Source organism: Schistocerca piceifrons, chromosome 2 (assembly GCF_021461385.2).
Source record: "Schistocerca piceifrons isolate TAMUIC-IGC-003096 chromosome 2, iqSchPice1.1, whole genome shotgun sequence".
Taxonomy (NCBI): Eukaryota; Metazoa; Arthropoda; class Insecta; order Orthoptera; family Acrididae; genus Schistocerca; species Schistocerca piceifrons.
The window spans coordinates 465,359,702-465,378,356 of NC_060139.1; the positions used below are offsets into that span (position 1 = coordinate 465,359,702).

Genomic DNA, 18,655 nt, shown 5'->3' on the forward strand with positions numbered 1-18,655 from the left:
AACATATTTCTCTTCTTCAGAAACGCTTTCCTTGCCATTGCCAGTCTACATTTTATATCCTCTCTACATCGACCATCATTAGTTAATTTGCTCCCCAAATAGCAAAACTCCTTTACTACATTAAGCATCTCATTTCCTAATCTAATACCCTCAGCATCACCCGATTTAATGCAACTACATTCCATTATCCTTGTTTTGCTTTTGTTGAAGTTCATCTTATACCCTCCTTTCAAGACACTGTCCATTCCGTTCAGCTGCTCTTCCAAGTCCCTTGCTGTCTCTAACAGAATCACAATGTCATCAGCGAACCTCAAAGTTTTAATTTCTTCTCCATGGACTTTAATTCCTACTCTGAATTTTTCTTTTGTTTCCTTTACCGCTTGCTCAATATACAGATTGAATAACATCGGGGATAGGCTACAACCCTGTCTCACTCCCTTCCCAACCACTGCTTCCCTTTCATGCCCCTCGCGTCTTATAACTGCCATCTGGTTTCTGTACAAATTGTAAATGGCCTTTCACTCCCTATATTTTACCCCTGTCACCTTCACAATTTGAAAGAGAGTATTCCAGTCCACATTGTCAAAAGCTTTCTCTAAGTCTACAAATGCTAGAAACATAGGTTTGCCTTTCTTTTATCTATTTTCTAAGATAAGTCACAGGGTCAGTATTGCCTCACATGTTCCAATATTTCTACGGAATCCAAACTGCTCTTCCCCGAGATCGGCTTCTACCAATTTTTCCATTCATCTGTAAAGAATTCACGTTAGTATTTTGCACCCATGGCTTATTAAACTGATAGTTCGGTAATTTTCACATCTGTCATCCCCTGCTTTCTTTAGGATTGTAATTATTATATTCCTCTTGAAGTCTGAGGGTATTTCACCTGTCTCATACATCTTGCTCACCAGATGGTAGAGTTTTGTCAGGACTGGCTCTCCTAAGGCTATCAGTAGTTATAATGGAATGTTGTCAACTCCTGGGGCCTTGTTTCGACCTAGGTCTTTCAGTGCTCTGTCAAACTCTTCACGCAGTATCATATCTCCCATTTCATCTTCATCTACATCCTCTTTCATTTCCATAATATTGTCCTCAAGAACATCTCCCTTGTCATCTGAGCTCTTGATATTCGTGCAAGTGGTTCTCTTTTCCCCAAAGGTCTCTTTAATTTTCCTGTAGACAGTATCTATCTTACCCCTAGTGAGATAAGCCTCTACATCGTTACATTTGTCCTCTAGCCATCCCTGTTTAGCCATTTTGCACCTCCTGTCGATCTCATTTTTGAGACATTTGTATTCCTTTTTGCCTGCTTCATTTACTGCATTTTTGTATTTTCTTCATTCACCAGTTGAATTCAGTATCTCTTCTGTTACCCAAGGATTTCTATTAGCCCTCGTCTTTTTACCTACTTCATCCTCTGCTGCCTTCACTATTTCATCGCTCAAAGCTACCCATTCTTCTTCTACTGTATTTCTTTTCCCCATTCTTGTCAATCATTCCCTAATGCACTCCCTGAAACTCTCTACAACGTCTGGTTCTGTCAGTTTATTAAGGTTCCATCTCCTTAAATTCCCACCTTTTTGCAGTTTCTTTAGTTTTAATCTACAGTTCATAACCAATAGATTGTTGCCTGAGTCCATATCTGCCCCTGGAAATGTCTTACTATTTAAAACCTGGTTTCTAAAAAACTGTCTTACCATTATATAATCTATCTGAAACCTGTCAGTATCTCCAGGCTTCTTCCATGTATACAACCTTCTTTTATGATTCTTGAACTAAGTGTTAGCTATGATTAAGTTATGATCTGTGCAAAATTCTGCCAGGCGGCTTCCTCTTTCATTCCTTACCCCCATTCCAGATTCACCTACTACGTTTCCTTCTCTTCCTTTTCCTACTATCAAATTCCAGTCACCCATGACTATTAAATTTTCGTCTCCCTTCACTATCTGAATAATTTCTTTTGTCTCATCATACATTTCCTCAATCTCTTCATCATCTGTGGAGCTAGTTGGCATATAAACTTGTACTACTGTGGTAGGTATGGGCTTTGTATCTATCTTGGTCATAATAATGTGTTCACTATCCTGTTTGTAGTAGCTTACCCGCATTCCTACTTTTTTATTCATTATTAAACCTACTCCTGCATTACCCCTACTTGATTTTGTATTTATAACCCTGTATTCACCTGACCAGAAGTCTTGTTCCTCCTGCCATCAAACTTCACTAATCCACTATATCTAACTTTAACCTATCCATTTCCCTTTTTAAATTTTCTAACCTACCTGCCCGATTAAGGGATCTGACATTCCATGCTCCGACCCGTAGAACGCCAGATTTCTTTCTCCTTATAACGACGTCCTCCTGAGTAGTCCCCAACCAGAGATCCAAATGGGGGACTATCTCACCTCCGGAATATTTTACCCAAGAAGATGCCATCATCATTTAACCATACAGTAAAACTGCATGCCCTCGGGAAATATTATGGCTGTAGTTTCCCCTTGCTTTCAGCCATTCACAGTACCAGCACAGCAAGGCCATTTTGGTTAGTGATACAAGGCGAGATCAGTCAATCATCCAGATTGTTGCCTCAGCAACTACTGAAACGGCTGCTGCCTCTCTTCAGGAACCACACGTTTGTCTGGCCTCTCAACCGATACCCCTCCATTGTGGTTGCACCTATGGTACGGCTGTCTGTATTGTTGAGGCACACAAGCCTCCCCTCCAATATATATACTGTGAAAGCTCTTATGTATATTTAATGTGTAAGCTATTTTATATACTTTTATATTTCATATTATCTAGATTGTAAGTCTAATGATCTGTGCTATGTTACAAGTAAATAACTGTACGAAAGGTAATTTATGGGATCATTAAAAATCACAATCACACAATCACAATTATATGGGCCAGACCTGTTTATAAGTTTTTCTTTCCATTAGACATTTCCAGTATCAATTTTATTTCACATGGATTCAATTTATTAATATTAACAGTCATTTTACTCTTTATGGTGTACAAAATATATGAACACAACCTTCAGGAACATTTTGGTAGTTTGTACTATTACCATCACAGTGAATTGAAAGTTAAAAGTATGAAATTAAGACACAAATATTAGCAATACATAAAGCAGAAGTTCTTTTTGCACTAGTCATTGTTTCTTGTCTACTGTATGCTTAAGTATTTGTATTGCAATTTGGATTATTTGCTATGGTTGTTCAGACATGCATACACTACAGTATTCTGTTTGAAAATGGATGAAGGCCTGAAACCAATCACCACTAGCAAATAAAGCAGACTTCCTAATGCAACTTGATTGTATGCCAAAGTTTTTTGGAAAATAGAGTAATCAGATAAATCACTGACAGTAGGAAAAATAGTTGCACAGCTCACATAATAAAGCAAGAATATTTTTTTTCTTTTTCATGAGTCAGAAGAAGTAATAACAGGAAAAGAGAGAGAGAAAATAATAAGAAGGTATGTGAAAGAGGTTCATATGAAGTACCAGTGGAAAAATGGTCCCATCGGAGCCCAAAAATGTGAATATGCTCCCGTTTAAAACACTCTGACAGCTGAAAAGTGGGGAACTAGCTGCCTCATTCTACCTCCCTCAGCATCTTTAAAAATTTTCCCAAAAATTTGAGCATGCAAACATATCACACTCTTTTTAACATGCAACTCACATCTAACTGCCACAAGCTCCCTTAACTGTAACTCATTCACATGCACTATTCTATTGCTTTAAGTCACCAAAACCATTCGCTCTCACTTGCCCATTCTCACACATTCACTACAAATCATTGTCATTATCTCTGAGTCACTGTCACTGTCTCCTTTCTGACAGCCACAGTCTCCTTTGTTCTGTCCAACTGCTACTGTCTCCTCTCACTGTCACTGTCTCCTCTTGCTCTCTGCTACTACTGCTGTCTCTTCTCACTGTCATTATCTCTCTCTTCCTTGTTGTCATTCTCATGGACTTGCTCTTATTATCACTGACTCTCACCCACTTCCAGTTCCTCTTTCTCTTTACTCCACTCCCACCGGCACTCTCTCCTTCCCTCTTTTCTTAGCACTGTTCTGTCTCTGTCTACTATGTTCCACTGCCACCGTGTCCCTGTCTTTCTCTCACACTGCAATTGGCTCCCTCACTCTTTCTATGCCACAAGCACTGTCTTCTATTTTTCAGTATTTATTACTTTTCTGTCCCTTTCCCACTTCCACTGTCTCCATTTACTCAGCATAAACAGAGTGAATATGTTCGAATGCCAAAATTTCTGGGAAATTTTTTAGAGGTGCTGAGGAAGGTAGTATGAGACATCTGGTACCCCACTGTTCAGTCATACTCATTTAAACAAGAGCATGCCTCTGATAGAAACTATTTTGTTGAAAACTGGCACTTTGAGATTGTGGCTGTAATACTATAGGCTTTGTAATTGTAAAAGCAACCAGCCACAGGTATAATTTAATAATGTTTATTTTGATCAAACCATGATTGGTTTTGGATTTTTTACAAATCCATCTTCAGACAGGTGTAAACATTCCATTTTGTATTTTTGCTGGGGCCTCATTTTGTATCCATCATTGGTTTGCTGCAGTGCTGTATGCTTTTGCATGTCAAAATTGTCCTATGTTTTTGGTGTGAATTTTGAAGTTAACACCTTTGTGGGTGTGCACACCCATAAATGTGTTAACTTACAATATTGAGCAATATGCTGCAGTTAGTTATTTAGATATGTGCTGCTGACAGGAACCACCCATGAACAAAATAGTGCTTCATTAAGCCCCTTAAGGCACATCATATACTCGATCTTATGTGGAAAGAACCAACTGATTTGCTCCATTTCATTTGCCTAAGCTGGAGGAAGTGTATAATATTCAAATTTTGATCCTGTAGTGTAGGATAGCTACAGTTAAGATGTTCCTCCTGTTGGATAAAAATATGACCCTTCTATTGTGTATACAACTGGTCTCTAGCCTAAGGTCCACCCAAAACACTTGGCCCTACCTTTGTATCACCAACATAACCTGAGGCTCTGCTGTTATGTTGCAGAACTTATTGCAAAACGGAATGACTTATTAACAGTTTGGTGCATCTCATTCCAATTTCGTATTAACTGTTAGTGCCCATTTCACTTTGACTTAGCTTTTATAATTTCCTTGTTAAATATAGATATTAAAGTCCTGTATCCATAACTTATAAAAGTGTGTTACTCATCATTTAAATAACATCTTACCGTCTTTGATTAGTCTGTGAAATCTGAGCTGCTCTAGTGATTATTTCATCCAATTTACAACATAACAAAAACTGATTTTCATTAAATTCTTCATCAGATACCACTAGTGTCTTGATAGCCCAATGCTTCAGCATTTGTCATGTATGTTGATCCCAGATTGAAATATTTCTGAGTGGCACTTACTTGCATATTCTGTAGTTACATAATAATTACACATTGCTTCCCTGTAATTTCCTGGATCTTGTATGACTCTGTTCATCTGTGTTTGGACTGAGCTTCCCTCTTTACCATCATTCCTTTCTCTTACATATTTTTAAATATATTTTCTTTACCTTTCTCAAGATAAAGATATGTTTGAGAATTGAGTAGACTATTACATTTTTATTTTTAAATTCATATGTCTGAATATGCTGTTAGAATTATTATAGTCCCAGCCATTTTATTATAATCCACAACTATACTGCATATGCTGCCTTAGGGTGTTAGGTGGAGTATATTTCATATACCACTATCATTTCCACTTACATTTTCTATTCACAGAAGATAACTGTTGGTAAGTCCCTGTATGAGCTCAATTTTTTCTGATTTTTACATCCCGGCCATTTCTCAAGAAATACCTGGGAGGAAAGTAAAATGTTGCTTGACTCTTTTCAAAAAGTGTTCTCAAGATTTTAAGACTAAACAGTGATGCACTATACCTCACTTACAGTAGCTATGAAGTTGGATGAGTATTTCTGAGACATTTCCACACTTTCTTAACAAACCCATTATGAAATTAGCTGTTGTATTTTGGTTTTCGTCTATCTCCTCTGTTAATCCTACCCATTCCATATTGATGAGCAATACACATTAATTAGCCAAATGCAATATCTTGCTGACGAGTGATACAGAGGATGAGGAGCTAGAAAGGTACAAAATACTGAATTCTGTCTTCCAAAATTGTTTCACTGTGAAAGATTGTGTTATCCTTCCTCCTTTCACTCATTGTATGATGCTAAAAGGGCAGATATTGAAACAAGTATTCATTGAATAGAAAATAAAATAATTTACTCAATAAAGGAAAGAACTTGTCCTTAATGAGATACCTGCATTATTGTATGTAGGTTATGCAAAAGAAATTGCTCACCTTCAGGCAAATACAGAAATACACCATACAAATGGCAACTGGCTTATCCAAGTGTAATTTAAGATTTCACTCATATTCACTTCTTGTTTCAGCCAGCTTTCTGTTCCTAGTGCTAAGAGCGAAATATAACCTTAGTGAGACTAATACAAAGACTGCTGTGCATGCTCCAGCAGTTAACTAACCCCATTTTAACATTTTGTTTTTGTGCCTCTTAATCTAGCTGATCTACTTTTCTCTCTCAATATGACATGTAATTGCTTATTCTCTTTGAATTACTTGTTTTCCAATAACCAGAATATCACTACTATTTTTCTATCATTCTTTAGGAGTATGGCCAAAAAATCTATCCAGCATGTTATTAAGTATTCTGCATTGTGCTGATGATTTAAGACTGAAATTAGTAATTAGTAAGTAACACTAATTATTATTAAAATGATAGCTGTTGTCCACCTTATGATGTCTTTCCAGAATCATTTAAGAGCTGTTGAGGACTACTTGCAGAAAGTATACCTAGGTTTATCTGTCACAAAGAAGACTGTATTTCTGTATTACAAGAAGAAGAAACATATATGCCGCCATATTCTGTGTTACTACTCTATGTGTGTTTCGTTGCAGCGCCTCCTTCTTATGAAGAATGTGTGTATGGAGCCAGTAATATTGATGACGAAGAAGATACAAGACATTATCAGGATGATAACAGATTTGTTCCAAGGTATCCCACATACAATCTACATTTTGAAAAGTAAGTACTGTTATATTCTGTATATTAGTAATATGAAAATAATTCTGTTTCTCATAAAATAATGCTTCTACAACATACATTTACTCAAATGTCTTGAAAATTATACAACTTGTGGTTTCCATCTCTTTGGTGTGTGTTTTCAATTACAGTGAATCAGATTCTCCAATACTTTACAATAAAAATGAGCTATGTTGAACAGTTCCATTACAGTTTCAGTTAGTTTATGTAACTATCGTTTATTCATTAACGGAAAAAAGAAATATTTAAGGAATAGAATTGTGCCAAGTGGAGCTATCCCATCTTGGTGTGTTTCAAGCTGAAGAGGCTCACACAGGACAGATGAGCATGGAAAGGTGCATCAAATCACTTATTTGATTCAAACTACATTGTCATTCTTCAGTGAAGGAAATTAAACAGACATAAGCACACACGTATCTGATTGATGATGAGACTGATACTGTGGAATGAGTGGCATTACAGATTATCTAGATTTCCATACAGCAGGTGTTATATGAATCTCCTGAACAGCCCTGCACATTTGTTCATGTATTTGCCCTTCAGAAAAGATGTAAAGGGTGAAAAAGAGGTGTCCAAAGAGATTAGGTTGGAGCAGATAGAATTGGTGTCTTGATGACACTGGAAACAGAAATGTTCCATAGCAATAATGGCATGGGTATGGGTTATGTTGTTGTATAGGAATATGGCATCCACAGTGACAAGTAAGGAGTCTGGTGGTGGTAGAGGGGCAGGTACCTCAGGGAAGGAGTAGAGGAGATGATTAGTGTCTCAGATGTAGGAAGACAAACTAACAAGATGCGACATGAGCACTAGCAATGAGTAACTGCCACTCCACGGCCTATGTTAAGGTTGAGGCATTCCAATTGCATGACAGTGGATATCCTTTATACAATGACGAAACATGTATGTTAAAGAAGTATCAAAAAATGAAAACAAGAAGAAACAAAGACTGGGTGATGAGCTCTAGGCAAGAAAACAAAAATAGAAACAGAGACAGGATGGCATCTGGCACATTTCCAAGTTGACCTGTTCCTTCCCTAAAGTCTTGACATAATAAATATTGCAGCTATAGTGGTAAACAAGAGTTATCTAAATATACTAATAAACCTGTCAGAGCCTTTGAAGGAAGACCATATCCTGTTCAACTAGTACAAAATAATTAAGTGAAAGATAAAATCTTTCAATCAGTACTTATCACCAAAAAGTAGATGATAATTGCAAACTGGCTGTTGAGCAGCTCTACCTTTATTACCCAAGCCTAAATAAAACAAGACACAACCTTAGTCAGGGCTCCAGGTAATTCTCATCAAGCTCTAAGATGTGATCTTTCAGTTTCTCCCAGCATATTTGTTGTCTAAACAGACTAGGGGTGTACTGTTGGTTTGTAGTGTTCAGTGGACACAATATTTTGATGATCAGACATGTAGCCACCATCAGGTGTGCTTACAAACTGAAAACTGTAGTGGTGCATGGCTGACTTATGTCACCTACAACCCACGATCAGTTCCCTACATGATCCGCACCTGAGGTCACACTTTCACAGCCATGGAGGGGAAGGTTTCACCATCTGCCATGGAGTAGGTGTAGTTACTCGATATTCCCTGGGCACTAGATCATTGTGTTTAGTGAGTGTCTGCTTAATTAAACCCAGTGCCAATTCCCAAGCCTTGCTGAGACTACAGCTGCAGCCCCAGTTGATAAGATTGTTTCTGGTGTGAATTTTGATGGCCTCTATAATGACATTTTCCTTGTTCCAGTATTTTGGAGACAGTGCTAAAATCCTGGTATGTTCATATTCTATCACATTATTCTTCACTGCACAGTGTTCTCCAACTGCTATTGTTGGAATACATTAGTCGAATATATGCTGCTGGTACTGATCCTGGTAAATGATGATTCCTACAGGAAGATCAACACTGATTCTACCAAGAAGGTGGAGAACAACAACTTGGATTTACCAAAGGTGGTCATCAAAAAATAATACCACATAGTACTGTACAATGAAGACTTTGTGGATAGAGCACTGTTATGCCCTGTTGTCAGCAATATCAGGGCTCCTTGATACTAGGTGGTAAAATCCCTGACAGAAATACTAAGCCCTTCTGCGGGTAAATGCCCACATCACTTTTGCAAGTCTGTGGATTTTGTGAAACACCTCAACAGCTTCAGGTTGAAGGACACAGATATCCTGATGAGCTTTGACTTCATTTCATTATTCACCATGGTGCCACTACAACAGTCACTAGAACTTATTGGTCAGAAATTTGATGGTAAGACCACCATCCTTTTCAGACATGTTCTGACCTCCTTACATTTTCTGTTTAATGGAGAATAAAATGAAAACTAAACTAAATTCCACCCAAACAGACCATGAAGGCCCAACCATACCAACCAGCCAGTGTGTCATCCTCAGCCCACAGGTGTCACTGGATGTGGATATGGAGGGACAAGTGGTCAGCACGCCACTCTCCTGGCCGTACGTCAGTTTACGAGACTGGAGCCACTACTTCTCAATCAAGTAGCTCCTCAGTTTGCCTCACAAGAGCTGAGTGCAACTTGCTTATCGACAGCACTTGGCAGACCAGATGGTCACCCATCCAAGTGTTAGTGCTGCCCGCCAGCACTTAACTACGGTGAGCTGATGGAAACCGGTGCTACCACTGTGGCAAGATCATTGGCTTTAATGGAGAATACTATGAACAAATGGAAGGAATCACAATAGGCAGCCCACTCTCACCTGTGGTTGTGAATTTGTATATGGAGCACTTCATGGAAGAAGCCCTGACATAATCCAAAAGGAAACCTAGTTGCTTTTCCTTTATGTAGATAGCACAGTCATCACCTGTCCCATGGAGGGGACAAACTCATTGACTTCTTTGTACATCTGAACTCCATACATCTCAACCTCAGATTCATTACAGAAACTGAAGCAGAAGAAAGACTACTATTCCTGAACACCATACTCAAAAGAAGAGCTCATGACATCCTGGGCCATTGTGTGTCTCAGAAGAAAAGACGTACTGACCTGTATTTGCATGCAGACACTGACACCACCCTGTGCAGAGGAATGGGGTACTGAAAATGCTTGCACACAGAGCCTGCACTATCCCAGATGTAAAGAGACTGCCCAGGATCTGGAACACTTCAGATCTGTGTTCCGAGAAAATGGTTCCTCATAATAGCATATTATACATGCTCTCTGCCCCACCATAGTACAATGTATGGAGATTCAAGAAGTCACAGAGGAAGATGTAGCCGGTGCCTTTATATTGTACACCAGTGCTCTGTCAGGAAAAATCAGAAACATACTGAAAAAACACTGAGTATAAACTTTATGTTGCCCACCCAAGAAAACATGGGCATTATTGCTGGGTGTCAAAGATGATCTCCATTTGTGGTAGGCCAGGTTATATCAGAATCTATGTAGATGTGGCAAGACAAGTATTGAACAAATAGCATGCGGCATCAAAGATTGATGCCAAGAAAACCAATGACATAGGTACTCAATTAATGTATCCCACCAAGTCGGCAGTGGCAGACCACAGTTTATTTGAGAATCATGCAGTGGAATATAAACATACCAAGGTTTTGATATAGACTTCAAAATAATGTGGCATTGCCATTAGAAACACTATTGAAATCTGCACCAAGGATAATCTAATCAACTGGGACTCTGGCTGTAGCAAACACAATGATCTGGCAGCCAGAATGAATGGAATGCTACCACGGACTCCATCACCATCACCTCCGCAGCTGCCGATGCACTCCCTTGGGCACAGACTGTACAGCGAATGGCTCACAGGGGGAGAGGATATAAGTTGGTCACACACCTCTTGGAGCTCATTTCATCAGTACACCTGATGATGGTGACATGTTTAATTGCTGAAATATTGTGCCTGTTGGATACCATGAACCAGCATTACATGCATGGACTGTTTGATCACACCCTAAGGTGGTTTATATCCCAACCACAATTTTACCTTCATGCCCCAGAGCAATATACTGTCAACCATCCAACCTACACAATATCCAAGTTAATCCCTATGACACTCTTGCTCCCAGCACTGCATACCATGGATAACTCAGGTACAGGAGATGCCCTATATACTCACCAGTTATTCAGTATGAGATAATTTTCTGGGGAAATTCTAGAAACATCACAAGACCATTAATTCTTAAGAAGTATATTGTTACGAACACATATGCTGTCCATAAAAATGAGTTATGTCATCATTATATAAACAGTTAAAAATACTAACCAATCCCTCATTGTACATTTTTGAAATTTTGATTTTTGTTTACAATAACCAATTTAAACTGAAGTACTACTTTAAGCACAGCTATGTTACTCATCACAAGGAGAACTTCAAACTTTCCTCACATCACTTAAAGCTTTATCCTCAGACACCTCTGTACATGGGGCTAAAATATGTAACAAACTACAAGGTAGAAAAAAATTAAACATGAGTCTTGACTCTCTGAAAAGGCTACTTCATAATATTTTAGCAGTAAAAGTTACTATTCCATTGAGAATTCATGGAACAATAGAAAGATGTAGACTGTTATCTGTAGCTATTAATGTATAACAAATATTATATAGAAGCACATGCATAACTGTTCATCTGTAACACGTAACTTAGTCAAAACAGTGTAAAAAGATATTATATTCTTTTCAAACTTGGCATGTCTCCTGTACAGCAGATCTAATGATCTGTACACTGTATGTAATGAGACTAATGAATCACATTTTCACTACCTCCTACTACAAGTTTATAAACCAGACCTCATCCACTGCAAAAAATCACTGAGCCTGCTGTTTACTGACAGATGTTTGTGAATTTGAAACTGCATTCAGTTTTCTGTTCTTTCTTTTTGGAATTAATACAATCATAGTAGGATGATGACTTTTGGGAATGGCTTGACACACTTATAGTAATAACCAGTATTTTTTAAATATGCCTATTAAAGATCCAACATTGAAGTGCTTATTTCTATTTTGCATTACAAAATCAGAGACTATGAATGTCATCGGATGTTAAGATATTTATTTTTCTAAGTGACTTTTTTTGATTTATGTATGGAATTTATATTTACAAAATACATGATGGGATAGAGTAAAGAGTGAGTTCTACATTTGAATGGATGTCATCATACTTGAGTTATTTCTAAATCTGAGCTACTTCTAAATGCTTTTTTTATGTACTTTATGGTGCTAAAAATACAATTAGTAAAAATTGGTTGGATTTTTACAGTCTTTTCAAAATCAAATTTTACTCTTCCCAAACCTGTACTACAGGAAATTATCAGCAAGTTTTGATTTATTATTGTTGACTTAAACTCAGTTATAGTAGAGAAGCTCGTGTTGGCAGCACTTAATTTTCATCTGGAAATATACTTAATTCACATGTTATTTTTTTGAAACTTTATAATATAAAATATAAACAGAGAACCAATTTCATAACATGCATATTATGTGTTACAGAGAAAAACTTGAGAATTTTTTAATTTTTTAGGGACTCTGGATCATGAGAATTTGGTTCTTATCATATTGTGCTTTTGATGCAAGGCTTTCTGGACTATTGTTCTAGAGGAAAGAAATACTGAATGTCTGCATTTCCCTATAAACTACAATTTATGATCACAATAGAGGTGCAGCCATCCTACAGGGCCATGAAATATCATTCCTTGTTTGGCTAAAGCATGTATCTGCTTGTCTGTTATGCTAATATTGTATTTTTACAAGGGTAAGGCAATGGTTGTTCTTGTTCTCTCATGTAATTATACTCATTTAATTTACAGCCTAATATTGGAAGTTCAGTATTATACTGAATTATACAGAAATTGTTAACATTTATTATAATTGTAAATGACTATACTGGCACATTTTCATTGTTGTGGTGTGACTGTTGAAATCAGCCCAATAGTATTTTGTCTGTATAGTTTTTCTTGAAGAATTTATGGGCATGAATGGAACAAAGACATTTCCAGTTATGTGACTGGGAAAATTTAGTTGGCAGACTTCACACAGAGAAGGGCACCATTGTTGTAATTTGTGAGCTCTAACTTTACAACTGTGAACAGTTTTCAAGCTTTTTTAATTTTCTTTCCATTTTACCAGTTAGCTCTTTGCCTGTAGCTGATTACTTTGCACACTCTCTTTCTGTGTATTATTAAATGACATCATGAATAATTGTATAATTTAAGTGATTCCTGTTTGTCACTATTTTCTGTATACAACCCTTAACTGAATTAGATCCATGCAATAACATGAGTTTAGTGTGTTGCTAAACTGTTACTATAGAGTGTTTTTATGCTGATGCATTCCTAACAACTATAATAAAACAAAAGTTGGCTACTTTAGTACTTAATAAAGCAAATTTTTCAACAAGGGCATTCTTTGGTATCTGGTTATAGAGGAAACATTCTGACTACAGTTCATTAACCACTGTAATTTCAGATTTCCATGTAACAAAATACTTCTCAAATATCATATACTGCTTATATTTTATGACTAGACTGGTCATTAAGTTTTATAATGCTTTCAAAAGAAATATCCCCACACATAATCTTGTTCTGTTTATTCCCTCAAGTTAAATGAATAAGAAATGGGACAAGAATAATTACCAAAAAAAAAAATTGAAGTCAATTTTAAGTAATTAAAAATGCATTTTTGTAGATGTCTTTAACCTTTTTTCCCACAAAAAGTCATTGGTACTGGGATATTGTTGTAAACTTTTGTCTAGACTCTAGAGTAATGGTTTCATCCAATATCATTCAGTGTAAAGATAGATATTGTCATATTACAATCAACTTATTTTATTTTGTACTACAGGTTTTAGTATCTGCATTAACCGTATCAAAAAATAATTCTAGTAAAGTTAATTAATGCTAAAAACAGGCAGTCTCATCATGAGACACTAGAGACAAGCACAATAAAAAAAGTCAGAAACTGTATGAGTTCATACGTTTTATGTCTCACTGTGACACAGATTTTCTATTGCCTTAATTTAGCACCGTCTAAAGGTTAAATTGGGTTGCTTTTCTCAGATTTGCCCATTTCTCATTGAGAAAGTGCCATTCCTGGAATAGTTTTGTTTCACTTATCTCATCTTATTCCGTAACATTTTATACTGAGACTAGTCATTCTTGGACCACCAGGCTACATATTTCATTAAGAGCACTTTTCACATGAGTTACATATTATTAATGATAGATATTCTTTGTAGCAAATCATGTTTCCAAACACCAGATACATACATCACAGAAATTTAGCTCTACTGAATTTGTTCACACTTGGAAGTAACACACATCAAACATATTTAACAACCAGAGATATACATATGATACAGTACAAAAATACCCATCTTTAGCAAGGTGAAGCCCATGAAGAGCATAATATAGAATTGTTATTCTTTCAATTACTTATTATGTTACTGTTTCTAACCTCATCATAATATGTTGCATTGTATGTAGTATTAGCATTGTGTGAAAAAATAAATATTCAAGAATATCTGTTTTTACATATGTATTATGCATGTAATAAATTTTATGAAATCTACACTCAGTATCAATACTAAACAAGTTTGTCACTGTGACAATATACTGTTTTCTTGTGTATGAATTTATATTTTTGATAGTGTATATTGTTATACTATGGATATTTTATATGGAGTAAAAGTTTCCTGTGAATTTTTTATACTGAATATGTACTTCATATAAATAAAGAAGAAAGTAATTTTCTGGATAGTGGTTTTATATTTTTGCCAATGAGATTACCACATTGAGGGGACACATGCACACTGGACTTTTCAAAATGGCAAGATGTTACATTTACATACTTATTTTGTGTATCATTTTTTTCCATCCTAGTTTCTTTTGAGTGGTTCATGGTGTGGGTTCCTGTAGTCATGTCCTAGTTCATGAACCACGGGCAACGTATGAGTGGCCAAGTAAGTGGTCCCGACAGTCGGGATACCAGTTACTTTGGAAGAAGGCTGGGCATCTCGGACATATTCTGAGTCGTGGTCACCTTTGTGCTCATACAGTAAAGACTACCAAATCCACCTCCTTCAACCGTTAGGGGTAAAACTCAATGGGACTCAGGGCAAGTAAGGCTAGCAACCTGCTTCCCTGGTACTTTAAATATGATGCATGATGCTGGCAACAATCAGAGCAAAATGCCTCGGACCTTTGGAGGTGACGGAGTCCCACCTCTAACTGTCAAACCAGGGATTCCTAAGATACAACTTGGCAAACAAATGGTAATGAGATGGGGAGCTATTAATATCAATGGGGGCTACTCTGGGTAGAAGGGAGAACTGGCAGAGGCTGCAAGTAAGATGGGGCTGGATGTTTTAGCTGTTAGTGACATTCGGGTAAGGGGTGAGAAAGAAGAGGAAGTGGGAGAATACAAGGTCTACCTGTCAGGAGTCAAAGCAGGAATAACACAATGGGGTGTTGGGCTTTACATCAGGAAAGAAATGTAACCCAGCATAGTTGCAATAAGGTATGTAAATGAACGACTGATGTGGATAGATTTGACAGTATCTAGCAAGAAAATTAGTATATTCGCATTGTGAAGGGAAAGATCAAGATAAGATGGATAGTTTTTATGAGGCACCCAGTGATGTAGTTGTTATAGTAAAGGACAAGGACAGTGTTCTGCTCATGGGGGATTTTAATGCCAGGATTGGAAATCAAACAGAAGGGTATGAAAAGGTTATGGGTAAATTTGGAGAGGATATGGAGGCCAACAGGAACGGGAAACAACTCTTGGATTTCTGTGCCAGTATGGGCTTAGTAATCACAAACTCCTTTTTTAAACATAAGAACATTCACCGGTATACCTGGGAAGGCAGGGGAACCAGATCTGTCATTGACTATATATTCAGGAAGGCTGTGAGGGACACACATGTATTCAGGGGATTCTTTGATGACACCGATCATTATTTAATCTGCAGTGAAATTGGGATTGTGACGCCAAAAGTGCAGGAGGTCAGGTCCATATGTAGGAGGATAAGAGTGGAGAAACTTCAGGATAAGGAAATCAGGCACAAGTACATAACAGCGATCTCAGAAAGGTACCAGTTAGTTGAATGTAGTCAATTACAGTCATTGGAAAAGGAATGGACAAGATACAGGGACACAGTACTAGAAGTGGCTAAAGAATGTCTTGGAACAGTAGTGTGTAAAAGTAGGATGAAGCAAACAGCTTGGTGGAATGACACAGTCAAGGCAGCCTGTAAAAGGAAAAAGAAGGCGTATCAAAAATGGCTACATACTTGAACTCAGGTAGACAGAGAAAGTTATGTTGAAGAAAGAAACAAAGCCAAACAGATAATTGCAGCATCCAAGAAGAAATCTTGGGAAGACTTTGGAAACAGGTTGGAGACTATGGGTCAAGCTGCTGGAAAACCATTCTGTAGTGTAATTAGCACTCTTCGAAAGGGAGGTAAGAAGGAAATGACAAGTATTTTGGACAGGTCAGGAAAACTGCTGGTGAATCCTGTGGATGCCTTGGGTAGATGGAGGGAATATTTTGAAGAGTTGCTCAATGTAGGTGAAAATAAGATCAGTAATGTTTCAGATTTCGTGGTAGAATGGGATAGGAATGATGATGGAAATAGGCTCACATTTGAGGAAGTGGAGAAAATGGTCAATAGAGTGCAGTGCAATAAAGCAGCTGAGGTGGATGAAATTAAGTCAGAACTCATCATATACAGTGGAATGTCAGGTCTTGAATGGCTACACAGGATAATTGAAATGGCCTGGGAGTCGGGACAGGTTCCATCAGACTGGACAAAAGCAATAATCACACCAATCTTTAAACACGGAAACAGAAAAGATTGTAACAACTACAGAGGCATCTCTTTAATCAGCGTTATGGGTAAGATATTCTCAGGTATTGTTGAAAGGAAAGTGCAAGTATTAGTTGAGGACCAATTGGATGAAAATCAGTGTGGGTTTAGGCCTCTTAGAGGTTGTCAGGACCAGATCTTTAGCTTACGGCAAATAATGGAGAAGTGTTATGAGTGGAACAGGGAATTGTATCTATACTTTATAGATCTAGAAAAGGCATATGACCGGGTCCCTAGGAGGAAGTTATTGTCTGTTCTACGAGATTATGGAATAGGAAGCAAATTTTTGCAAGCAATTAAAGGTCTTTACATGGATAGTCAGGCAGCAGTTAGAGTTGACGGTAAATTGAGTTCATGGTTCAGAGTAGTTTCAGGGGTAAGACAAGGCTGCAACCTGTCTCCACTGTTGATCATATTATTTATGGATCATATGTTGAAAACAATAGACTGGCTGGGTGAGATTAAGATATGTGAACACAAAATAAGTAGTCTTGCATATGCGGATGACTTAGTTGTGATGGCAGATTTGATTGAAAGTTTGCAAAGTAATATTTCAGAGCTAGATCAGAAATGTAAGGACTATGGTATGAAGATTAGCATCTCCAAAACGAAAGTAATGTCAGTGGGAAAGAAATATAAACGGATTGAGTGCCAAATAGGAGGAACAAAGTTAGAACAGGTGGACAGTTTCAAGTACTTAGGATGCATATTCTCACAGAATGGCAACATAGTGAAAGAAATGGAAGCGAGGTGTAGCAAAGCTAATGTAGTGAGCGCTCAGCTACGATCTACTCCCTTCTGCAAGAAGGAAGTCAGTACCAAGACTAAGTTATCTGTGCACCGTTCAATCTTTCGACCAACTTTGTTTTATGGGAGCGAAAACTGGGTGGATTCAGGTTACCTTAGCAACAAGGTTGAGGTTATGGATATGAAAGTAGCTAGGATGATTGCAGGTACTAGTAGATTGGAACAATGGCAGGAGGGTGTCTACAATGAGGAAATCAAAGAAAAACTGGGAATAAACTCTATAGATGTAGCAGTCAGGGCGGACAGGCTTAGATGGTGGGGTCATGTTACATGCATGGGAGAAGCAAGGTTACCCAAGAGATTCATGGGTTCAGCAGTAGAGGGTAGGAGGAGTCGGGGCAGACCAAGGAGAAGGTACCTGGATTCGGTTAAGAATGATTTTGAAGTAATAGGTTTAGTATCAGAAGAGGCACCAATGTTAGCACTGAATAGGGGATCATGGAGGAATTTTATAAGGGGACTTTGCTCCAGACTGAACGCTGAAAGGCATAATCAGTCTTAAATGATGATGATGATGATGATGATGATGATGATGAGTTTCTTTTGAATTTTAGACAAATGAAACAAATGTCTAGAAACATCACAGTGACTCTGTGACTACTTGGATATCTGAGTTCAAATAAATATTAATAATAGCCACAGTTGTACCTCAAGTAAAACAATAGCTTTTTTCTGAAATTGTTTTCATACATAAGGATTCTTCTCTGCATCTATTTTTATCATATAGTTGATACTCTGAACAGCTGTCTCATATTGTCATACATTGTATGTAGTTGTGTGCAAAATGCATGACATTGTAAAATGATGTGACAGTGAGTCCTATAGTGGAACAATTCATTGTTATATAGGTCTGTTATACTAACTGCAGATA

At 37.4% G+C, this 18,655-nt stretch overlaps 1 protein-coding gene across 4 annotated transcripts in view; it reads left to right on the forward strand.

Annotated features, from left to right (window-relative positions):
• Positions 1 to 13,744, forward strand: part of LOC124777034 (arrestin domain-containing protein 17-like) — a 191,088-nt gene extending 177,344 nt beyond the window's left edge. For all 4 annotated transcript variants that reach the window (XM_047252298.1, XM_047252295.1, XM_047252297.1 and 1 more), the window contains 2 exons: positions 6,976 to 7,102; positions 12,634 to 13,744. In XM_047252298.1, the coding sequence (XP_047108254.1) occupies positions 6,976 to 7,102; positions 12,634 to 12,649 (143 nt within the window). In that variant the 3' untranslated portion in view covers positions 12,650 to 13,744. The remainder of the gene's footprint in view (positions 1 to 6,975; positions 7,103 to 12,633) is intronic.
• The last annotated feature ends 4,911 nt before the right edge of the window (positions 13,745 to 18,655 follow it).